This window comes from Pinus tabuliformis, chromosome 3_1, assembly GCF_031772625.1.
Source record: "Pinus tabuliformis cultivar Carrire ecotype Pingquan chromosome 3_1, CPIR1, whole genome shotgun sequence".
NCBI lineage: Eukaryota > Viridiplantae > Streptophyta > Pinopsida > Pinales > Pinaceae > Pinus > Pinus tabuliformis.
Window position 1 is genome coordinate 71,668,405 of NC_142301.1, and position 26,204 is coordinate 71,694,608.

Below are 26,204 nucleotides of genomic sequence, written 5' to 3' on the forward strand. Positions count from 1 at the left end.
GCCAGGGAACAAGTGCATCAACATGTGAAAGGAATTGGAGTTCCTTTGACCACATTCATTACAAAAAAAGAAATAGATTGTCATCTGGAAGATTAGAAGATCTTGTTTATGTTCGTAGTAACTTGCAGTTGGCATTGAAGAATGTGGCTAAAGAGTCATCCAATTCTTCTACTCTGTGGATCGATCCTGTTCCAAATGCAACAATGGATGATGCTGATTTGTACATTGATAGTGACATAAACACTGACAGGGAATTCATTGATGAATCTGGTGCTGAAGCATCTAGCGGATTCACAGCTCATACTGCTCTTGATGACATAGAACTTTTTGATATAACAAGTGGGCAATAGGAACATCAAGAATAAAACTTGTGTTCCTGTTTAGATTTCTAGTTTAATTTTTGCATGAACAATTTTCTAAAACTGCCAAGCTACTTTAAAGTTTAAACTTTTGAGTTTATATATAATTATATTTTGATATATTGAGGAATTGCTCCCATTATTGGCTCACTTCATGGTTTACTGCTCACTGTCATAAACGAAAAGAGGTCTGAAAACATATTAGAGGCTTAAGTTTATTTCCACTGTTTGCTTGCTTCAATCTAACCTGAAAAGGAGTGGTGATTTTAGGACTGTTTTCAACACTTGGTATTAAAGTTGACTGCTGTCATAAATGATAAAGGTTCTTGGCATCCTTTTGAAGGTTATTTACTATTATTTACTATTATCTCAATCCTTTTGAAAATGCTCAACTTTTTAACAAAACGAAACAGTCTTTTGCATGTGAAATAGAGTTACCTTTATGCAGTTCTGTTTGGTTTTTTCTGCTTCTGATTTTGCTGCTATGCAGCTATTTCACTGCTTTATTTCTCATGTCAGCACAAAAGCTTTTTCTTGGGAAATGCACAGTGAGGAAAGCATACATCTGTCAGACGGTTTTGTATCTTATAATGCAGAGTTTTTCATTGAACTGCCAAAAGAATATCTATTTGTATGTGTTAGTGGATGTGTCATATTTAAACCAATATAAGTGAATTTTTTTGGCCTTTGCTGTCTTGTACTTGTTCACATTTGAGGTGGATAATTTCCTTTGCAAGAGTTTACTTTTGAGTCACATGTTGATAGTCAATTATGTACTACGGGCTTATAGTTCAATACCATGCGGCCATGCCTACTTAAGTAGTAGCATGCTCATGATACTTACCCTTGTATTTCATATGCAGCTAAAATCTAATATGGTATGTGAGAATGATTTTGTCTTAACAATGGTGTTACAGTGTAATATTCTGGAGTTGGCTTCTTAGCCTTCTGAAGTTGCAAACATTTATATCGAGGGCATCTTTTAAGTTTTAGGTATATTACCTTCTAGTGCAAGAAAGTTAAATGTTTAGTTACTAACTGAAGTTGTACAAGGCACAAAAGCTTGTCGCTGGGGGTAAGGTGTCGGGGTCCTGGGTAAGACATCCTGTAAGTCCTGGGTCCTGCTAATAGCATCCTGAAGGGTGGTTGGTCTAGCGGATCTGACTAGACCCCGAAGTGGCTCTGCTAACCCCTCAACATACATGTAAATCCTCCATGCCACGGATAGATCTGGCACCATCACTGAAACCCTCAAGAAATCTGAAATGTAGGTCTCTGGGCTCCCAGTCTGTTTGAGCCTCGTCAGCTCCACAAAGTGCTATTCTGGATCCCTCCGGTCAAACCTCTCCATCAATCTCCTTGTGAACTCGGCATATGTCGTCACTGTGGAGCATCCGAGTGTAACCATCCCATGGAACCACCAATTCTGGGCCTCACCATCCAAATCTAATGTTGCCACCTTGATGGCCTCCGTCTCCGACATCTGGTTAAGCTGGAAGTAAATGTCCAGCTTCTGCACCCAAGACTTTGCCGAACTGTTTGATGAACCATCAAACATAAGCAAGTGGAATCTACTAGCTGCACGGTGGGTGTCACCATCATGATAATGCCGGTACCCTCTGTGATGGTCGTGGGGTCTACTATCCCGCTGGAGCTGAACAAAGTCTCTGAATGAGAGAGCCTCCCTGAACTTCTGCAAAGTAATCGCCCATATGACCGGGCTCTGCCCCCTGCTGGGCTCCGGCCCCCGTGTCTGCTCCTAAGAAAGTGGGCATAGTAGAGCGTGTAGGGGCATTTGAGGCCACCTGCTGAGTAGTATCACGCTGCTTTGGCAAATGGTGGGACGCACCCGATCCCTCACCAACTTAGAAAACTCGTGGGCTCTCACGCTGTCTAGCCTCTACTGCTGTCAATCTCTGCCCCCTCACCGCAATCTGCCTCGACAGATCCTGTATTGATTTGAGGAGCATGTCCGCAAATCTCTTCCCGTCCTCATCTGCCATCGGATCGTCCTGCTTTGCGTCCACCATAGGCTCCTTCTGTTTTGCATCCACCACAGGCTCCTCTTGTTCTGCGTCCACCACCAGAACGCAGTCTCCCTCTCCGTGAGTGTTCTCCAACCTACGCCCAGTGTCTCTGTATCTTCTACCTCTGTAACAGATGTAGGGCTTTTCCATCGGTGTCATAGATTGCTAGCTCCACAGGTTGAGCCAGATCTATGCTCTGATACCACTGTAGTATCCTGTTTCCGAGATATTCCCCAAAACCCAGTAAAATCCAACCAAATACGTATAAATGATATAATAACTGGGAAGCTCAAAGTGATAAAAATAACAATGGTGCAACATATAACAATATAACCATGAGATATAAGCAGATACTCAAGAAATGCAGAGATAAATGCTAAGCCATTTTATTATACTGAGTAATAGAATGAGTACAGGAGGTGATCAGAAAGATGGCACTTCGACTTGCACAAGGCAAGTGAAGAAATACACTCGGAATAACAAAGGAATGGCCTCTCTCTGAACTGCGTCCAAGCTGCTGGAGAACTATCGTGCTGCTGCTGCTGGTGGAAATCAAATGAGGATTTGGGGTTGTTCCTCTCCTCAGAAAATGCTGAAACTTTCTAATCGGATTCTACTCAAGAAATCCAGAAAAACCCAGAAAGCTTTTCTGAAATGGCTGACCCTCGAAAATCGCCCCCCTGAGGACCCACGCAATCCCTCAAGGCTCCGCGCTGCCACTGAAATGAACCCACTACAACTCTGCCTGAAACTCAGCCAAAATCCTCCAATATGCAAGGGTTGATCCCCTGCTCAACCTCCTAGCACAAATCCCCCTGCAAAACCTCAATCTAGAACTCCTGCCAGAATGAACTGCGTCATCCCTCTCAAGGCTGCGTAGTCATTCAAGATGCTTAATCCTCCTGCCAAAATGCTGATGAAACTACTACAAAAATACTAATGGAAATACCTTGCCCGAGCAGGCACTCGAAGTCCCCTGGGTCTAAGGGTGAGATCTTCGAACGGAGACACTCAATGCACTAAACAATGCTGTAGACTAGCTAAACAACCAACGTGCTCTATGTCGAAGTGACTAGCTCAAATGCACATAATCAGATACCAAAATGAGGAGGCTCCTCTCTCCTTTATAGCGTTGGCCTCTCTCAATCCCAAGGCTTACCTCCTCCAATGTAGCTTTCCTCTTGCCACGTGTTTCTCACCATTTGCGTAGTCACTCCAAGGGTCTACGTGGGCCCCTCCTCTACATGGTTCTTTGGCCCGCCGTTGGCTCACCTTTTAAGTTACAACGTTGTGCTACTAGGAGTGTCTTTATTCATGAAGTGAGTATGCCCCCCTCTCCTCACCTTTTTATTTATAAATAGCTATAGAAGGCAAAATTGAGCAAAATCGAATATTCCAATTAGCCATGGCTAATTAGGAATATTACATTCTTCTTCTTCATAGTTCAACAGAGCAGAGCAGAGCAGTGCATTGATGGCAGAGATAGTACAAATTGGCAGATGGATTAGCAGATGGAGTTCTCCCTAGTTGAGAGGGAGTGTTAAAATTGGCAACTAGGGCCAAAATCCACATGGGTCATCTTATTTATGAAAACTAATATTTTTCCTGGATTCCTCTCTTCGAGAGGTGTAGGATTGATCTATAGATCATCCGATTCTGACATGTGCAAATGAAGTTATGAATTTATTTTGATTATGGTCAAATTGTCAAGGTCGACCATCAAACTTATGTAGGCTCAGAAGCCCAACAGTCATGTCTATTCATCCTCAACGTTGCATATAAGTAGAAGGTGACTTAGCCTCATTTGGACACACTCATCTTCATACTTCTCTCTCTCTCTCCTCATTGATTGGGGTACAGATTTCTGGGCCTCTCTCTCTCTCCACACATAAGAAATTTCAGGAGAGCGAAATTTCAGGAGAACGAAATTTCAGGAGACCAAAACTTCAGGAGACCAAATTTTAGGACAGTTTGACCATCATGTGTTGACCTCCTTTGACTGCGGTTTTGTGAGGGCTATCTTTGTTTGGGCAGACCGCATTTTTGGTCACAGAAATCGAGGCTAAATGTTGACTGTTGACTGACATTGACTTTTCTAGTCAGGGCTCTTTTGTTGATGTTGTAAATTATCAGATTTGTAAATTGTACTATCTCTCTCTGCTGAACTAGTGAAGACTAAAAGAAGATTTGATCAAGGGTTTCTCCACATTGGGGTTTGTCCCTGGCTAGTGCCAGATCTTGTGTCCTCTTGTCTTCTACTTTTTATGTTTATGTTCTATTTGCATTTTACTATCATGTTGATGTGATTGCTAATCTGAATATTGAAACTGGGCCAATAAAGAAATTGAAGTAAAATTGGTCTCAAGCATAGAACATACCATTGTTGCTTAAAATTAACATAGTCACTTCCACAAAATCAATGCTAGGAACAATATACAATAGAGTGTAAGACTATGAGAGCACTTATGCAATTTATGCTCCAATGACCTCACAATGAACAATAGGTGACTATTATGACAACAGTGACCACAACAAGTAAATTAACTTTATATGCCCAATTTAAAGTGCAAATACTTGCCCAATGTAATGAAAAGAAACCCAATTATCAAATCAAACTTTGCCAACTCAAGAATTTGGATAGATTAGCCTTTCAAATATATAATTTACCACTGTTATATCAGATTTGTTATGCAGAGATGTCAGTCACCAAAAATTCTAGATTCATGCCAAGCTATGATTGCCCAACTTATGCAATTTATTCCTTAATATGCCAAGCAACTTATGAATGATTTTTTAGGGCAATTTAGGATGTTTTTATCACTGTTATGAGTTAATTTACTTGCTGAAGTAAAACAATGAGGAAACAAGGGTTAGGAGATCAAACCCTTAGGCCCTAGGCCTTGAAGTCTACTAGCCCAACTTGTGCAAAATTTTGTCCAATGACTTGATACCTGAAAATACAAACTTTGAACCAATTTTCTCTGCAAAACACACCAACAATCAGTCTAGAAAAATTTCAGAGATAAGCATATGGAAATTTAGGGCCAAGAGAGGGCAAGAGAGAGGCCAAAAATGAAGGGAAAAGGCCTTAATAGGCTTGTAGCTAGGGTAAAAGGCCAATTAGGCCTTACGGCAAGCCCAAAAAAGGCTGTTGTTTAGCGTGGGAAGGGCCGAAAGGCCCACTAGGGGCTGCGGCCTAGGGTTTGAGGCCATAATGCCTGCGACACCCTAGGGAAGGCCTCAAAAGAGGCAGCCGCAAGCCCTTGAAGAAGTACCTCTAAGGCTCGCGACAAGGGTTATAGGACAGGCTAAGAGCCCTATGGCTTACGACCAGCCTTAGGAAGGCTGAAAGGGGTGATGCAGAGGGATAGTAGGATGACTGAGGGTTTGGAGGAGAAAATCGAAGCTAGGAGCCCTGAAAACCTTGAAACCCTTGCTCCAATTTTTGTTTTTTATGCTTCAACTCTTCAATTTTCTGAAAACTTTTCCATGGCTGGCCCTACAAAATTCCTAGAGACTAGGTCTTACCCTCAAGAGCCTAGATCTAGCTCCACTTTAGCATTTTCTCTTGATTCAACCTCCAAAAATAGAAATAAAACACCAAAAACCCCAAAATATATACAAAATACTTAAAACCCCAAAACCCAAGTTATAAAAAAAATAATTTACAAATTAGATTTACAAAATTATTTACAAAATCTACAAATATACAAGGGTTTTGAAATTTTTTTAAAATTTTGAGAAAAATATTTTTTGGCTTTTTTTCCTTGATAAATGGCTAAAAATGCTTTAAAAAACCCATGCACACTATAGTATTAGCGAAGATTTAGTCCACTATACAAATACTTAGGATCCAAGCAAAATGATCCTTGCCCATAGTTTGTGAACTTGGAGACCAAGGACTGAAGTACCTGCAAACACTATTTATTATCTCAAAATAATCATATATAAGCACAACATAGGAAGGCCGTAGTCAGTACATACCACAAATCAATGAACAAGTACATCTTGAGTTACACCCCAAAGTCTTTATTATGGAAGAAAATAGTTCTCAACGGGACAATAGTTTATACAAATGGTTCAGCAGCAATTTCTTAGCCAAAAATTAGATGGCTAGAGACTCAAATGACTCTCTAATTTATAGCTAAATCTTCTAAGTGGAAAAATAAAGGCTAGTTTCTTTGATCCTTGTCAAAGTAAGCTCAAATGTCAAATAATACTTTATTATCTTTTAATCTTAGTCGTTGAAATAATTATTTTTGAGGAAAATTCAAATTTTTTTGATCCCTTTTTGTTAACTCAAAATTAATTATTTTGCGCTAATTTCCTCAAAAAATTGACTTTGACTTAACTACCAAGGTCCAAGAGTCCAATTTTTTTTGAAATAGACAATATTTCCTTGGTGGAGGACTTTTAAAAATTGATGCTTTTAGGACCCACGAATTTTTCCACTTGGAGAATTATTTTTCCTAAGACATTTTAATTAATTAATTTTCTGGCTTAGGATTTAATTTTTATTTCGCCAGAAAAATTAATTAATTTACACATGAGGATTTAATTATTTTTCCACCCTCTAATAGATAAGATTTCACAACCAAAACCCTCAAAAGGGGGAATACACATTTCGCTTAGACCCTGGAGAGACATACCCAATTCTGCGACACAACATGATTTAGTAGGCCAAGTGATTTGTAATAAAATAATTTAGCCAACTAGCTTAAATTATTCCCAAATCACTTTTACATAAGACTTGACTAGAACACTAGGACTCCCCTAAGACTTTGATGAAGAATTCCACTCTAGCTTTGGGGTGAGGATGGAGGGAAAAACTTTGCAGACCATTTGTGTTTAGAAACACACATGAGTCAATGAGATGAAAAACCTCTTAGGATGAAACTTTTTGCCAAAATAGTAGGCATACCTAGCTTGTTACATACTTTCACTATCTTACTAGGATCATTTACATTACATATCTTGCAGAATGGGTTTACAAATGACATGTAGACTCTGGATAGATGATATGATCCTTAAAAAATTTGGTCCTTCAACTTCCTCGGAACTTTGATAAATTGAGTTCAACACCCTCTAGACAATATAGGGTGGTTTGGTTGCTTGCATGTACTTTCACTATCTTACTAGGATCATTTACATTACATATCTTGCAGAATGGGTTTACAAATGACATGTAGACTCTAGATAGATGATATGATCCTTCAAAAAATTTGGTCCTTCAACTTCCTTGGAACTTTGATAAATTGAGTTCAACACCCTCTAGACAACATAGGGTGGTTTGGTTGCTTGCATGTACTTATGGAGTTGGCTCAGGGATGCATGGGTTGCGAAAATGTCCACAACTCCACATTGCAATTGTGTTATAATGGTAACTATTTTTTTTTTGTGCACACGCTTAATATATTTTCAAATCTCTTCTTGTTATGCCAAATTCAAAATTTATTATGCCCAATTAAATTTTATTAAGTACTATTATTAAATGAGTCTTGAATTTTCATATAATCAACATTTATTATTATTATTATTATTATATGCGATATGTTATCATATTGTAATGTAGTTATATGTACATTACAATTGGATATTAGATATGATGGAAAGGGATTTGTTAACTTTGGTGAAGACTTGTGAGCAAATGTATCCTTTTTGAACCTTTTTGTAGTAGCTTTAATTTTAATTTAGGTGTTATAATAATCAATACTATTTCAAGATTGTCGCAATAATGTTTTTTATTTTTATTTTTTATTTTTTGAGCTGCATTTATAATTTTTTTCTATGTAATTCTTATTGATATTGTGTACGTGTATGATATTTGGTATATTTTTATGGTTAGACAAGATTCATGGATTAATTATCTTCTTGTTTCAGCACTTTGATGAAGCTGCAAATGCATTCTATGAAGGAGTGGAGCTTGATCCTGAAAATAAAGAACTTGTTGATGCATTTAGGTAATAAAGTACACTTTTTATTGTTATGTTTTTTTTAAGAGAAAAATAAAAAAAGAAGATATTTTTATACTACTGTTTGTTGATTCTATCATTTGTGAATCTTCTAAGAGTGAATAAAATGTTTTTTCTATAATACTATGGTTCAATTAGGATGTATTTTGCTTTCATTTTGTCACCCTAATATTTTGTATTTCATCTTCTCCCTTTGATGGTTGTCATGATCTAAATTATCCAAAAAGACAGAATAAACGTTGAATGCACCTAATATACATGTGGAGGAAGGCTCCCAACAATAGTAATGATAGGTTGTAGTAACTCATAAGACATTAGGGGAATAACTCACAATAACCAAAGATAACAATATCAAACAATCATATACACTCGTGTATGGATATATTAATATCTTATATACACTAGCCCTCAGAGGCATTACTCTTGGAGACCTAGTTATAAGTTGACCTACTATTTGTCTATACAGGTGACGCCTTATCCTTTGAAATCCTTCATTAATGAATATAAGTTAATTTCCCATATATCTCCTTAAAAATCCTGGTGTATGCTTTGTTACATGAAGCATGGGAAGTAAAAACCAAGAGATTAGGTGGATCAAAGAATAATATTCCAAGGGAGAGGCAGCGTCTAAAGATACCATTAAAACACTAGCACAGTTGAACATAGATGAGATATGTAAAGTGTAAGAAACCAACAAATTTCCATACAGATACACACAAACACAAACACACACACACACACCGATTTGTTGATTTTTCAAGTGCAATATGGACAAGCACAATTTCCTGAAACTGATAATTAATTCCAATGGTATTGACATTACTTTAGGTCATTCAGATTATCATTAAACAATTATACTTCAGAGAAATTAAACCATAAATACAGTAGGACAGTAGAGATCACTAATTAATTAAATTATTTAATTAATGTTATTTATGAATATTTTATTCATAACATTTCCACCCCCTTTAGAGATGCTTTGTCCTCAAAGCATAACAAGAAGGGTTTCCTCTAGTTGAACACGTTGCTATGGAGTGGCATCACAAGACCTTAAGGAGATTTCGAAATTGATGTTTCGAGACGAGAAGACATTCAAAACAGAAAAAGAGATCAAGTCTTTTCATCAGTAAGCTTTGGGGACAATTTTTTTTGAAGAGGAAGGCAATGTTATGAATATAATTCACACAAAAATAATAAAATTAATGTAAACAATAATAATTCTAATTAATGATTAATTAGCTAGTAATTAGTTAATGAAGTGGTATGTCCCTAAGGACATGACCATTGGTGAAGAGGTATCTGCTTAGGTAAATAAGCAGACCCTCACCCTCATTTGTAATCATATCATCAATTCTTTTATATAATATTTATACAACTACTTGTCCTACAATGGATGTCTTGGTCTTCGAAGTACTCTGAAGATTATTGTTGCATATATGAACTTTGTTTTTTACAACCTTGCTATTATGCTTTCTAGAGTTCTGTTCAGCCCTATTCCATCATGTTAGGTCCATTAACTATGTTCAATCTCAATCAAGCTACCAATATCCACTATGATATTCTAGTCCAAGCAAATGAATCAAGATCAATGATCCAATACAACCTTTGAATCCCAATGCAAGTTTAGCCATATTTACAAATCTCAATAAGGAATACTTCATGACAGTAAGATGTTTCCATCAAAGAGGGAATATGGAATTCCAATGTCCTCCACAAAATTTGTCGTTAACAGATCATCAATATTTGTGCATGCCAGTGTTTTACGAAACGGCCGTACCGAAACGGAAACGGCCGTTTCGTTCCGTTTCATAAAAAAATTTGCTGACCCGGCCTTTGACCCGGCTCGGCTGGCCGAGTCAGCTATGACTCGGTCGAGTCAGCCAATGACTCGGCCGGGTCATAGCTGACCCGGTCAACCCGGCCGGGTCACGTCAAAAAACGGCCGTTTCGTTCAAGTTCAGAAAATATATTTTTGCCTAGACTCTAGAGGGATCTTTGGGACTTTGAGGCTAGATCATGGAATAATTCCAGACCTTTTAGCACGACAGAAGGCCCTCCTTTCTTCAGACAAGCTAGTTACATAGGATATTGTTGAGTTGAATCCTCCTGAGGACTTGTTTAAACTGAACATTGTTACACAGGGCCCATTGTGGAGAGACTGGGGATGGTTGTTTGGTAGGAAAATTCAGCAGTGTGACTCCAAGAAACTCTACTTCCTGTTACATAAAAAACATGTCTTTTCTTCTATGCTTAATGCTTGTTTGAATTCTTCAGATCCCGAGGACAGGTGGATTCACAGATTGCATACCGTTTGTCTTATCAGTTGCAGGTCTTTATCTGGCTAGTCATTTATCAGGGGCTGCCATCCAAGGCCCATTTGACGAATAGTGGGCTTAAAAAAGGACTTTCTCTAGTGTCTGGTGAACCAAAGACAGTGAAACACATGGTTTGGGACTGTCACTTTGCTAGACACTATTGGCAGTGCCATATACAGTATCAGCACTGAGCTTTATTCGAAGGGCAGGTGCATTGTAGAGCAGCCCTCTTTGGCGACTGCAGCTATCTAGTGCTCTCTGCCTTTGCGAGCATTTGGAACTACCTCAAAATTACTACATTCTTCACTATCTGTAGGTTAAGGTGGAAATTTGTTTTTGTTGATGTTGTCACTTCAATTCAGTCGTTGTCTTCTAACAAGAGGGAAGAGATATGTATGCAATCGTCGGCTAAAGGTTTTCTTGTTATGAAAGATGCTAAAAATATGGACACTCCAGCATATTCTGATTGTATTTCTGCTCCAGCACTGATTAAGACTCAAGAGTATACACTTATCACATGATATATTATATACAATTCCAGTTTTGTTTTTCTCTTGTAGATACTCAATGTTAGCATAGAATGTATTTGCAATTTAGAAAGAAAAGTGCATGGAGCTTATATAACTTTGAGGTTGGCACTCATAAAACCAATCTAAAACAACAATCTTTTATTTGCCCCAATAAATATTTAATGTATTTTTTACAACGACCGAGTCATTGAAATCGAGCCGGCCGAGTCATTGCCGAGTCCGAGTCCGAGTCCCAGTCGATCCTCGGCCGAGTCCGAATCCGAGTCCGAGTTGTAAAACACTGGTGCATGCAACAACCTCCAAGTTTCTTCTTGCAAATTTTCAAATTCTAAGAGGATTGTTTTACTTCCTCCATTGAATATGGTTACCATATGAAGATGTGAAGGCATGCTAATATTACTTCTTGATCGAACTTAACTTTGCAAAAGCTTTATCCCTTCAAACCAAATTTTCCTTTACAAAATCATCATCAACAACATTTGTCCATCATTGCTAAGCTACTGAGGCATCTTCACACTGTTGGGGTTGTGGCCTCGCCTTAGGCAAGTTGTGGCTCTCCTCTGTACTTCTGTCCCTGGAATTTATTCATAGAAAAACAACCTTGTTTACAACTTTTCTTACCTCTTCACAGGTTTGGGGTACATTAGCTTCTTCTGCCCTCCAAACTGAGGCTTCTTTGCTTCCTTTGTTCACCCACTGAAGCCTCTTAGCCTTCCCATTTTTGGATTGAGGCCCCTCGGCCCTCCTGCGACTAGGGCCGAGGCCATTCAATTCTGATGTAACTAGGGCTGAGGCCATTCGACCCTAATCTATGGTTTTTATCCCTTCTCCAAACTTGGTCAAAACTTTGTTTTACCATGTTTAGACATAACTAGAGCTCAACCCTTAGAGATACTCGGTATCATTTACTCGTGGTCAAAGATGAGGGCTATCAAAAATGGATTAGGATTTGTCTCTGAAATGAGAAGGGTTGATGCTAGTTGTGAGAGAACAAACCCTAGAAGAATAACAAGCCCTAAAATTTGTGCACCTTCCAGCTTATTCTCAGCCTTAAAAAAGGGAGCCATTTGATCAAAAGTCTGGTCATTGATTTGATTGGAAAAGAGGTGTCTTCAATAAGTGATCTTAATGCAATTTCTTAACCTTGCTCTGATACCATGTTGATTTTTCAAGTGCAATATAGACAAGCACAATTTCTTGAAATTGATAATTACTTCCAATGATGTTGATATTACTTTAACACATTCAAATTATCATTAAGCAATTATACTTCAGAGAAATTCAACCATAAATGTATTAACAATAGAGATCATAGTAGAACAATAATGCACAAAGACATAAGAAATTTTACCTTGGGAAAACCCTTAACTAGGGAAAAACCCAACAACCTTTTCTAAGGAGAAATTATCAATTCAACAAGACCACATTGACCACATAAACTACTCAGGTCAAACTTGGTCAAACAAGCCCAAAACTTGGTCAAACTATGCGAAAAGACCTGCCTAGAAATTCAGTCAAAAGATTGCCCAGACACCCTTGGTTAGCTTGTAGTTAGAGGTCCCAATTCTGCCCAGATCAACTTGGTCAAACCTCTATCAACAGTCAAGCTCTGCGGCCCACATGTGCGAAGTCAAATTGTTGCTCAAGATCAAATTACATCACAGAAAATAACCTTGGTCAAACCCACACGTGTGGTCAAATAAATTCAACTCCTTCATCAAACTTGTTCCCCACTAGCGAGCTAAAAAGAGATATATGATGTGAAGATTTAATTGGTCACCAAATGAGGAAATTGAGTGCCTTTTTAATAAAGGATTTAGGGTGCCCTTATGCGGGCCGACTTGATCTTTTTGGAGGCAACTTGAATTTAAAATTAAAAAAATTAATTTCCCTCCTTTAACTGACTTCAGATTTTTGGAGGCAAATTCATTTTTTTTAATGTAATTGAAGAATACCAACCACAACTACAAAATTTCAACACGATTGACCCATAAAACCATCTCATATAGCATGGAAATGTAACCAACACTCATGAAGTGAGGAAGATGAGGTCGACATAGATTGGTGAGGGTGCATAATGGGCTGCTTTGGTCTAATTTCCAACCAATCGAATGCCTAGTCGACCACATAGTCGAATGCTCAGTTGACTCTTCTAGCCAATTTTTTATTTTTGACACTAGTTCAAAAGATCTAGATGTGCGATGAAACTGCATAGCTTGTTGTTCCAACACCTCCCATTAGCACATTGCTCTAGAGACTTAGGAGGTGAAATTACATCTATACACCACCCATAACTGCAACTTTTTGCAGCCCAAGCATAGCCCAAAATTTTACAAACATTATTCCGTACTAATTGTCTCATGTAATGAGCATGAAGCTACACATGCTTCCTTTTGTTTTGTGCAATAAGATTCTCTGCAACTTGTGTTGCACTTTGTTTGTCACAATATACCACAGTTGAAGTCTTGACTCGAGAACCAAGTTGACCCATTAGATGTCAATTCCATACCACCTTTATGTTAGCGTGCACTATACCATGATAGTCTCTACTTTTGTGATGGAAAGAGAAATCACCTCTTGCTTTTTATAAGACTCATCAATAGGTCTTGAACAAAGACAATACACATAGCCAGATGTATACTTTTTGTCGTTTCCGTATTCCAGTCAATTTGTGTTGGTGTAGCTGGCCAACTAGTTACTTTGTCACCAGGATACTTAATAAGAAGTTGGGAAGTGCCCTTGATATAATGAACAATTCTCTTTAACATAGATCCATGAGGAGATCTTAGCATATCCATATACTATCATGATTTATTGTTCTTGTGGGTGCTAGAAGCTTAAAATAAGGCAATGATTACCAGATCTATAAATGGCAACAACCAATCTCAAGTTTTATGATAGGTTGGAGGGAGTGTCAAATTCTCTGCCCTAAAAGGAAAAGGTTACCTTGCCGCTGAAAGAGAATGATCTTTGGGAGATTGTTGATAAGAAGAAGATTCAACAACCAACATATACCCCCCTTAGGTTGCCCCAACTCTCCATTCAATATAACTTGGCATGCTTCAATTAAGGAGATCACTTGGTTTGCCACCTAGTAAGTATGTTTGTAGGCATTGCTGAACTAACCCCTGGGGAACCCAAGCGAGGAATTCGTATTGCCCCACGTTGCTTGAACACCAACACCCACCCCCAACCTCTTCATCCATTCCATCGACCAAAGAGGGTAAATACCCCCAACTGCCCCCTCACCTGACAGAGAAGAGGATAGCTAGTGAGATTTTCAAGGCTTTAGTGGACTTGTTCCAGAGTGACAACATGAATGGGAAGATGATCTTGAGAAACAAGCTCAGATCCACCTAGATGTCAAGGTTTGGTAACTTTACCAGTTACTTCATGAGTGTCACCGAGACACGGGATAAGGTTGCAATTGGTGGGGAGAAAGTGGAGAATGTAAATCTTCTAAATGTGGTACTGAATGGTTTTCCCAAGTCATGGGAATCGTTTGTAAGGGAATTTATGCTTGGGAGAAACTTCGCAATTGGGAGATGTTGTCGCCTAAGCTGTGCACCTAGATGTGGGAAAAGTTTCCAACCCCACAAGGTATAGTCTTTATGTAACAATGCTCAGAGTAGGGGCTGCCAACTATTTTTAACTCACTCTGTTTAAGCTCTCTCTTAGGTAAGTTAAGGGGGCTAGTCCCTAAGGATGAAACTAAAGGAAGACTTGTTGAAACAACAAGTTCTAGGAGATCTAAGGCAAGACAATTACCTCTCTAGATAACTTGGAGTGAGATTAATTGACAAGTGTGATTATTATTGAGCAATGTAAGTATCAAAAAATGGATTTAATTAGATCAATATGATACTTAATGAGAGGAAAAATGAGAGACCAATGCCATAATAACAATGCCAAATGTGGATTATGATACTTGCAAATAAAGGGATGATACTTCAAGTTACAAGATAGGGAATGATGCAAGACAAGGTTATTACAAGAGATGAGGTTAAAAGCAACTGGAGATATGAGCAATAAGATTTGAGATAAACTTGCAAGAATACAACTTGTACTTAAAATAAAGATGATATTTAAGAGACAACAAGCTTGAAAACAAGTGTAACAATGTAAAACATGCAAGTATAGGATGAGCTCACATTTCCAATTACAATAACCAATTGAAAGACTCTGAATACAAGATCTATCTATGTGAGATGCAAGATCTTGGTTAATTTTAATTATATGTGTAAACTAAGGTGAATTCCTTGTCCTTAATTGTCAAAACTTGTCTTAGAACAAGGTTGTTGGGAGAAGTGTTGGGGAACGAGGCTAAGGACTTAGCGACAAGAGAATTGCAAGTTCACTCATTTTAACCGTTGTTTAAGCGTCAAGCTTCTCAAATTGAATAGTAAAGAAGGTTGTCCTAAAAATTTCTATAAACCAAGCTTATACTTGGAGGTAAATTTTAAGGATACAATTCTAGATCTAGGATGCAAATGCAAATGCTTCAACAAGATTCAATTATAACAAGATGCTTCAAGAAAGGAAATCCCAATCCACTTATAATCAAGGTTTATGATAATCACTTAAAGCACAAGATGAATAAAAAATGAAAGACATGACAGTTAGATCTCAATGTTAGAAACAATAACTCAAATACCTTTGGTTAATAATGCTCCTTAAGATGTTCTTCACTTATATTATATTATGATAGTCAAAACAAGTGAGAATTATACGATGAAAGCACAAGTAGATGATGACAGATGAGATTGCTAACAAGAAGAGAAGAAGAAATGCAACTCAAGAGATTAGATCTAAGATATGATGACAATGAAACTCCAAGTAATTAGATGAGAGCAAGAAGAAAAGTTAGTAATCAGATCTAGGACTAATGCCAAAAGAAAGTAAAGCTAAACTAAGAGCATAAGAGGTCCTCCCTTTTAAATACGGAGGAGGGATGTTGAAGAATATAGGGAAATTAGGTGTAGTGTGATTCTGTTTGACTTGAAAACAATTTGTGAAGCACTTTTAGAATTATCTTAGCTTGATCTTCTTCTTATTATTCATGTGTGTGTTTCATCAAACTGCTACCAAAAACATAAAGACAAGAACACAAATGTTGGCTCTCTGCCAGGGCCAAAACCTCTCTTCTCTTGAGAGGAAAACCCTTCAGTAAGTTTTCTCTTATTATTGAAGCTTCTTTCTTGATCAATGCCCAACCCTAGAACCTTGACTAGAAGATCCTCCAAGCAAAAGTCAAGTCCTTTTCTCTGCACTATGTTTTCCCGACACTTCGTTCACCTCCTTCCATGCACTTCGTTCCCTAGCACTTCTTCCTTCTTCTAGCACGTCGTTCTTCCTTAGTGTGACAACATTGCAGCCCTAATTCTCACACGTGAGAGAGGTACCCTAGAGAATTAGGGTCCTTTTACCTTCGATAGAGAGAGAGTATTCTTCGCTTGCCTTGAGAGGCCTTGTAGGCCTAATTTCTAACCCAAACAATGATTAACATGTGACTATGACCTTACTGCTGATATAACTGCAGACTGTCCTATCTTTTCTCGCACGTGTGACTGTATTAACCCTAGAAAACAATCCTTTCCACTTCAGCTTTTCTCCTCCTTCCTTCGCTTCCCTAGAAGACCTCTTCTTCATCCTTTGTTACCCTTTTTCTAGCCTCTTCTCTTCGCTGATTTTAGAGATGCTTGGTTGTCGTTGTAATGGAGTGGACAACCTTTATTTATAGAGGACTGTCCCTCCTTTTAGGCCCACTAGAAGGTTGACATGTAGACTATTTGCAAGCCGACTTGTTATGCTTACTCAGATGGTTTCTTTGGTAGTTTCACCTACTTGAAGGAGACTCTTTAATGGCGCCTTTGCATAGGAGGGGACTTGAATTTACTTGGAGGTTACTTCCTTGACTCTTATACACAATGTAACATACCCTTAAGGTATTTAACATAATTCTTTTGACCTTTTGATTTACCTATAACACTTTAACATGTGCTAGACCTACTGCAATGAGCAAGAAACTCATTGACATAATATAAAAATAATATTTCCTTTTCTTGAATAAATACAAATATCAAAAGTACATTTATGAAGACTGAACCTAGTTACATTTCCTTAAACACTCCCTCTTAACTAGGGAGGTATTCATACAACATTACAAGGCGTTTGGCTATGTTTCAATCTTGAAGAATTCACATAAGAGAAACCGGATATGCAATCCATCTATTATAGCATCATATCAGTCAACGTTATCGTAGTGCAAGGCCTTGACTAACAACTCCATCTCTTCATGAGATCATGAGCTACAATGCTGGCGAGACCAATGATTTATAGACACCTTAATCATTGTCTCTCAAGGTACATACCCACCCGGGTGTTCACTGAGTATGACCTTCTAGGACTATTCTTGTCTTGGGTTCCCAGCCCTCAAAGAATATCGGTCCTCTTGCCTACTCTTGCCTTGGATGCCCTACACATCCTCAAAGAGTATCGGATGCCAGATGATTACCCAATCCTCACATTCTTTCTTCCCAAGTGAAGACAAGAATGTTGTGTCTATCTTGTGTCTACATTTCCATGCATAGCCTTCATCTAGACTTACGACTGTTAGCCCTGGTCTAGTGCATGACCAATGAAATGGAAAACACAATTGTCACTTCTTTGTAATCAGGGGTGATCCTAAACTCCCTCTTGATCAGGGACCTGTTAGAGCTCCCTCTTAACTAGGAACTCTTTCATTCATCAACAACTTCTTCTTCGTATTAGAATATATCTCTATATCTCTATTTAGTAATGCTCAGTCTTTTAGATGTTTCTATTCTTATTCTTTTAGCAGTTTCTTAGATGAAACTGTTTGTTCGATATTCTACATAGAAACCTGATGTTTCTATTCTTGTAAATATCTTTGTATTATCATTGAGCTGTTTGCTCCATGTTAATTAATTTCATTCAACATTCTTTTATGGTATCAGAGCAAGGTTAAGAGATTTTTTGAACAGTATTTCTCTTTGCATCGAAATCTCTTGAGTCCTTTCTAAGGTCGAGCGCTCTGTAAGCCAGGCAGCCTTCACTGAGTCTTAGCCTCGGCTTTGCTCGCTGTGATAAAAGCTTACAGTCGTCCATCTCGATACAGAAATGGATTCTTCTCTTGCATGATCAGTTTATTAAAGAAATAACTTTGTGGCGGTGAATATCTTCGTGGGTGCGGGATTTTTTTTACTGGCCAGTTTTGCTGGGAATCGTGGATTCGGCTATCTTCTTCTTCACCTGGCAGCTACTCGACCACATCAAGGAATTTCTCAGCATTCATGATCTAGGTGTTTTCTCTCAAAACTCACTTGTGTTTTTTGAAAGACAGAATCGTGGTTTGAAAATTATATCTGCGGGCAAATTCGTGATTATTAGCTTCAAGACTGTCAAACCAGTGGATACGCATTTTTTTTTTTAAACTCGTGGATATTCTTTATGAAAGCCCGAGGATCTATATTTGAAGTCTGTGGATTCTCATTTGAAATCTGAGAAGATATATATTGGAGTGGATATATATTTCTGAAACCCCGTGGTTATTTAAATTTCCGAATCCCGTGAGTATATTTTTTGCAGTCGAAATCCGTGGTGATTATATAATTCCACATCCTGTGATTATAATTTTTTGCAGTCGTTCTGACCATATGCCGTCGTGATAACCCAAGGATATACAGTTTGTGAATCCGCGTATATACCGTTTTTGAAACCCGTGGATTTATCAGTCAAACCCGTGGAAGTATATTTATAACCAGTGGTTCATTATATTTCACGTCACCTGTTTCTTGTGAAATCGCTGTATCTTGCAAATATTATGTAAACCCCGTGGTTCATTACAGCTCTGTCATACGCATCCGTATCCGTGTTGTTCACGTAATCTGTGTAGTTCCCGTATCCATGGTGATTATATAGATCTGAAAACCGTGATTTATTTCCAGCCCGTATGTGATAAACCGTGTCAGGTGTTTTTTGAAAAATCCGTCTGTTGCAGCCCGTGGCAGTTGAAACACGCTGAGACGTTTTCATTTGAGACGTAAAGCCTTGATCGCTCACGTCGGCCATCATGGTTAGATAGTGGGAGTTAAAATTATCAACGTCACCAATCCGTGGTGTCTGCCGGAAATTGTTTTCCGTGTTTTTGGTTGCCGGCATTCTGTAGAGGAAATACGCAGCCAGCAGTTGAGAATAGCCCACGGCCTGCGCTGACATAAGGGAATATAACTCCCTTGTGACCAGAACTCGAATTCTGTTAGCAGAAGCTTGCTCCAGCAGTCTATACTTCACTCAGCTATCAAGGGAGGCAACTCGACTCTTGTCTACTTCTCAAGAAAAACTCGACCCAGCTAAGAGTCTGTCCAGCAGAGAGAGAATTGTGGTTCCAACCCTGAAATATCACAAGAACTCATCAGCAGTTCCGGTTGTTAGAAATTTTATCAGCGGATTTTGTTTGGTATCCTGTGGAAAAATTTGCATGCTCCTGTGGGAAAATAAAATTCTCAGAAATTTATATTTTTTGTGCTAGCAGGATTATCATTGATTTAGACTGGAGAGATACCTCTGTTGAGTAAATTTTTTTTTAAAGGACAAATTCTGTTCTCTAATTTACATCAGATAAACAGTCAGCTACATTGTTCTTGTGTGTCATACTTCTGTAGTTTCCTGGTGAAAATGGCCACACTTACCAATCTGATGTTAGAAGGAAATCAACGGTTTAATGGCAGCAACTATAACATTTGGAAACAAAGACTGCTGACCATTTTTGAGTACAGGCGTCTTGATCAACTCATTTTGGGAAAAGAGCTTCGTCCAGGAACAGCCGGGACCGATCAAGATAAATTTGATGATCGAAATCGAGAGGCTGTTATGCTTCTCAAGCTCTCTGTAGCTGATGATCAGTTACCACAGATCCCTTCTGGCAAGACAGCTGCTGAAATCTGGGAACAGTTGAAAGAATTGCATGAGACATCTGATAAAAGCAGAGCTTTTTTTCTCAAAAATCAGTTGTTCTCCATCATGATGGATGAACATATGTCTTTACAGGAACATCTCAACAAAATTAAAGACATTCGAGATCAGCTCGACGCCATTGGTCGGACCATGGAGGAAGAAGATATGGTAGTCATTACCCTGAAGAGTCTACCAAAATCTTATGAACACTTCATTGAAACACTCAACATTACAACTATTGATCTGAAGTTTTCAGATTTATGTACCAAACTTCTGCAGCAAGATAGGTGGAAACAGCAGTTTGGTAGTGGTACTTCATCAGTGCCCTTGGACAATGCATTTGCTGCAAAATATCAGTCCTCTCAGTCTTTTCAGCAGAGAAGATCATCTCAGTCTTTTGATCCTAACAGGAAGAAAAGTGTACAGTGTAATTACTGTCACAAGTTCGGTCACATGAAGAAAGACTGCAGGCAGAGGATTGCTGCTGAACAAAAGAAACAGGGAGGGTCACATCAGACAGCGAATGTTGCAGAACATTCCGAGCAGACAGATTCTGCCTTTTACGCCTTTATGGCTAAAAGGTCTTCAGAACATGTACCTTCTTCTGCATGGTACATTGATTCTGGTGCATCACGCCACTTCTCTCACAGGCGTGACTGGTTTATTGACTTTTCACCTTTCAGTGATTCAGTTGTATTTGGTGGAGGTGAAAAGTACACTGTTGCTGGCAGGGGTACAGTTCAAATACAGTCTGGTGGACGCACGCTCATATTTCTAAATGTATACTATGTTCCTGGTATGGAGATTAATCTGCTCTCTGTCAGTCAGATTATGAGGAATTCTCCTCAGCTTGATGTTATGTTCAGTGCACACAAATGCTCCATCATTGACAGGGAGACCAGTCTAACAGTTGCTACTGGCCTCGAGGACCATGGTCTATACAGGCTACTTGACACCGGTGACTTTCCAGAAGTGGCACTAGCAGCTCGTGTCTCTCCCATCAGTACTCTATGGCATCAGCGATATGGGCATCTCAATATGCAGTATCTCTCTCAGCTCTCTCGGGAGGGACTTGTGTCAGGATTACCTGATATTCAGACTCAGCAGTTGGGGGTATGCAGCGCCTGTCAAGCGGGAAAGCAACATCGGTCATCATTCAAAAATGGAGAATCTTGGCGCGCATCCCAGGTACTTCAGTTACTTCATGTTGATATTTGTGGTCCTATGAATACAGCTTCTATAACTGCTTGCAAATACTTTTTACTTATTGTAGATGACTTCAGTCGAAAGATGTGGGTGTATTTTTTAAAAAATAAATCTGATGCTCTTAGTACCTTTCAGAAGTTTAAAACTTTAGTTGAAAAAGAATCTGGTTGTAATATCATGACCCTTAGGACCGACAATGGGGGGGAATTTTGTTCCTCAGCTTTTGCCAACTTCTGTGATATTCATGGCATCAAACGTCAATTCACCACACCTTACACTCCCCAGCAGAACAGTGTTGTCGAGCGTCGCAATCGCACGGTTGTTGAAATGGCTCGTTCCATGTTACAACACCGGAATGTTCCAAACAAATTCTGGGCTGAAGCAGTATTTACTGCTGTTTACCTTCTTAACCGATCCCCTACTCAGGCTGTTAAAGGGAAGACTCCTGAAGAAGTGTGGTCTGGTCGTAAGCCTAAAATCAGTCATCTCAAAGTTTTTGGCTCAGTTGCATATGTTTGGATTCCATCTGCTAAGCGATCTAAGTTGGATTCCAAAAGTCAGAAACTCATGATGACAGGATACAGTGATCATCACAAGGCTTATAGGCTGATAGATATAGCCACTGGTCGACTTAGCTTCAGTCGAGATGTAGTATTTGATGAAGACAGAGGATTCTTTCAGTCTTCTTCTTCTGAGCAGCGTTCTGAGGATCCGCCTCACAGTGTTCTTCTTCCAGTCAGTTCATCTGATGGGAGGGATGATGTAGCATCAAGATTTGATACTACTCTATCTGAGCTTCCTCCAGAAGCTAATCCCCCTCTTGCTATCCCTATTGCTCCTGAGCCTGCTTCTCTTCCTCCTGATATTGGTCCCTCTAATCCTGATATTGGTTCTTCTTCTCTTCGACCAAAATGGTGGGCTAAAACCATAGGTGATCTCCGGGATGATGAGCTCCTTGAAGGTAGAACTTCTAGGCATAAGAACAGACAACAGTCTTCAGTCAATTTTGCTCTTATGGCTAACCTTCACAGTACTTTTGAGCCTCAAACATATTCAGAAGCTAAGGGTATATCTGAGTGGGAACAGGCTATGGAAGCAGAATTTCAGAGTCTTCAGAAGAATCACACATGGGCTCTTTCTGATCTTCCCGCAGACAAAAAACCCATAGGCTGCAAATGGGTGTATAAAGTCAAATACAAAGCTGATGGAACCTTAGACAAGTATAAAGTTCGGCTTGTGGCTCGAGGATTTTCACAGCAGGAAGGCATCGACTATGAGGAGACTTTTGCTCCTACAGCCAAGATGAGTACTATCAGGCTTGTGCTTGCCCTAGCAGCTCAGTTCAATTGGAAAGTTCATCAGATGGATGTAAAAAGTGCGTTCCTAAATGGTGATCTCCAAGAAGAAGTCTACATGACGCAGCCTCCAGGATTCAAGGTTGCTGGTCAAGAACAGAAAGTGTGTCGGTTAGTTAAAGCCATTTATGGATTGAAACAAGCTCCTCGGGCTTGGTACATAAAAATTGATCAGTATCTGACAAATCAAGGTTTTCAGAGGAGTCCATCTGATGCAAACCTGTATATCAAGCATACTGATGATGATATCTTGTTTGTAGTTGTCTATGTGGATGATCTTATCATTACTGGCAGCTCTGCACATTTGATCCATGGGATCAAACAAGATCTATGCAGAACTTTTGAGATGACAGACTTGGGACTTCTTCATTACTGTCTGGGGGTTGAAGTATGGCAGACTGAAAATCAGATCTTTCTTTCTCAGTCCAAGTATGCCAAAAATCTTGTGGAAAGGTTCAGAATGCAGGATTGCAAACCGGCCACGACTCCTATGGAACCAGGGCTCAAACTTTCAGCACAGTCATCCTCTCCTCTTGTGGATGAAACTTTATTCAGGCAATTAGTGGGCAGTCTCATCTATCTTACTGCTACCAGACCTGACATCAGTTTTGCAGTAAGCTACATTTCTCGCTTTATGTCAGCTCCTAAAGCTGATCATTGGATAGCAGCAAAGCGGGTGCTACGATATGTGCGTGGTACTTCTGATTACGGCCTCTTATATACTCACAACTCCACTTCTACTCTCAGTGGCTACACTGACTCTGACTGGGCCGGTTCGGTTGATGACCGTAAATCTACAGCTGGGTATGTGTTTAGTCTAGGATCTGGAGCTGTTACTTGGACTAGTAAGAAGCAACAAGTTGTGGCTCTCTCCTCAACAGAAGCAGAGTATCGGGGAGCAGTTAAGGCAGCCTGTGAGGCAGTTTGGCTTCGTCGTATGCTTGCAGATATGCATGTTTTTCAGACAGGGCCTACTTCTTTGTTTTGTGATAATCAGGGAGTGCTCAAACTTGCCAAGAATCCTGTCTTTCATGAACGAACAAAGCATGTGGAAACTCACTGCCACTACATTCGACAGTTGGTTGAAGATGGCTCAGTTCAGTTGCACTATGTTCCCACCACAGAGCAGCCCGCCGATATCTTTACCAAGCCTCTTGGTCCTGATAAATTTGTAAAATTTCGCGGGTCTATTGGTGTTGTAAATAGATTGAGCATTAAGGGAGGGTATTAGAATATATCTCTATATCTCTATTTAGTAATGCTCAGTCTTTTAGATGTTTCTATTCTTATTCTTTTAGCAGTTTCTTAGATGAAACTGTTTGTTCGATATTCTACATAGAAACCTGATGTTTCTATTCTTGTAAATATCTTTGTATTATCATTGAGCTGTTTGCTCCATGTTAATTAATTTCATTCAACATTCTTTTACTTCGTGGGTCCTTCAACTGCTTGATCTCTTTCCTCTCTTTGATGTCATGAAGTCTTTGTTCGAACTTCTTCTAGGTAGGGCACCATCCATCGATCACTTTCTTTCCTGGTTTGCCATATCCTTGCTTTGTTTGTGGAAAGTGGCTTTCTTGCGATACATTAGTATTTCTTGTCATCTGGCTACTCCTTTGCCATTTGTCCTTGCTTCAGATTACTCTTCTCATGGATGCTTCATTGTACTTGCTTGTTTACATGCTTCAACCTAGTAGCCCATCATGACTTCATATGATATTGCTTCAACATTAAATGGTGCTTTTGTTGGATGGCTTCTTCATCATGACATATTTGTAGAGTAGAATCAATTATCTACATCTTTCATATCTCCAAGGCCTTCATAGGTGTCAAGGGTCCTTCTTTCTTTTGTCAGAGTTGTCTTGCCTTCTTTTGGGAGATATCTTCAATGGTTCGTTTTTACATAGTGATTCTTTGTGATCATGGTGTTCTTCACATGCTTGATTTCTTTCTTCATTTGCTTCTTCTTAGATAGATTGGTCAACCACCTTATGCTCCTTGTGAATTTCTTCATTGCTCGCTTCTTGGACTAGTAAACATTTCTTCTTGCTTCTTAGTCAGCAATCTTATACTCCTTATGTGAGCATATCCTTTTGTTGACCTTCATTGCAATGTAGTACATGCCTTCGAGCATGTCCTTGGTGAAAGAGATTCTTCATATTTGATCATGTTATAGAACTATTCCCATGATTCAATAATATACACATGATAACATGACTAAACTTTGATGCATACGTACCTCATCTTGATTCTCCTTTGATTATCTTAGCTTCATTAGGTTGTCCTTGGTGTGGCATCTTAGCTTGCCTGCATAACATTCTTTTCTTGAACCCCATGAATGGGATTCCCAATGAGACATCTGCTTTGGTTCATGAACCTTCTTTTGAAGATTCCATCATAGGATCTTAAAGACCCTTGCCTTGCAAATGTTTCTTTTCCATTGATGATGGAGGTCTTCTAAGATTCTTAATCATGATCAATTTTCCTTTCATCGTGGATGAGGTCCTATACTAGGTATGCTCCTTCTACATGAATATCTTGAGCTATATCTACCATGCTCTTATATTCTAGAAGATATTTCTAACCATGCATTTTGTTCTCATTATAAATGCTACTTCTTCATGAGTATCTAGAACTCTATGTACTTCACGCTTCTAGATTCTAGAATATGTTTCTAGCCATGCAATTATTTATGTTATTCCTACATGCTTCTATCCTACTCAAAACCTTGAAAGAAGACTTGAAGTAAAGAGTTTGACTTAGTCACAGTAGAGATCCCGAGGACCTTTTTTTGCTTCTTTTCTTCTTCTTTCACCTCTTGAGTCATGTGAGCTTCTTCCCTCTTTCTATTGTTGTTGCAGTGTCCATATTCTTGGTATCCATAGCATTGGATTTTGGACATGTCTTTGTTGTTTGTTCTTCGTGGACCAAATTTGTCAAATTTTCCCTTTCTCTTGGCCATGGTAGCAAATGCTTGCTCCTTTGATCTCATACAAAGTTGCACGAAACGGGGAAACGCGAATATATATATATATATATATATATATATATATATATATATTAGGACATTCAAGAAATATGTGCAATCATAAAGCATATATGATACATTTTAATTTACTACATTATGATAAAATTGTCAATTATCAATGCATAAACTATAAGTCTCTAAATTTACATCACATTTACTCATGAATGATCACATATTGAAAATAGAAATATCCAAAATCAGCCACAAGAAATTTCTAATTTCTTGTCTCGTGCTTGATTGGGAGTCTCCTCCTACATAGTTGAATGACCTTAGTGCTCTTGATTAAATACAAGTTTCATATCCTAGTACCCTACATGCTCTTGATTATTGGGAGTCTCCCCTGCATAGAGGGCTTGGTTCTCTTGATTAAATACAAGTTCCATACCCAGTATATGATAAAATCCAATGGAAACATTGCAATCCCCACAATCTTGAA

General features: G+C 38.8%; 1 protein-coding gene across 3 annotated transcripts in view; it reads left to right on the top strand.

Moving 5' to 3' along the window:
- The window catches only part of TPR10 (ankyrin repeat family protein), a 424,227-nt gene that overhangs the window by 328,955 nt on the left and 69,068 nt on the right, over positions 1-26,204 (top strand). For all 3 annotated transcript variants that reach the window (XM_089410812.1, XM_089410813.1, XM_089410814.1), the window contains exon 12: positions 8,267-8,346. In XM_089410812.1, the coding sequence (XP_089266938.1) occupies positions 8,267-8,346 (80 nt within the window). The remainder of the gene's footprint in view (positions 1-8,266; positions 8,347-26,204) is intronic.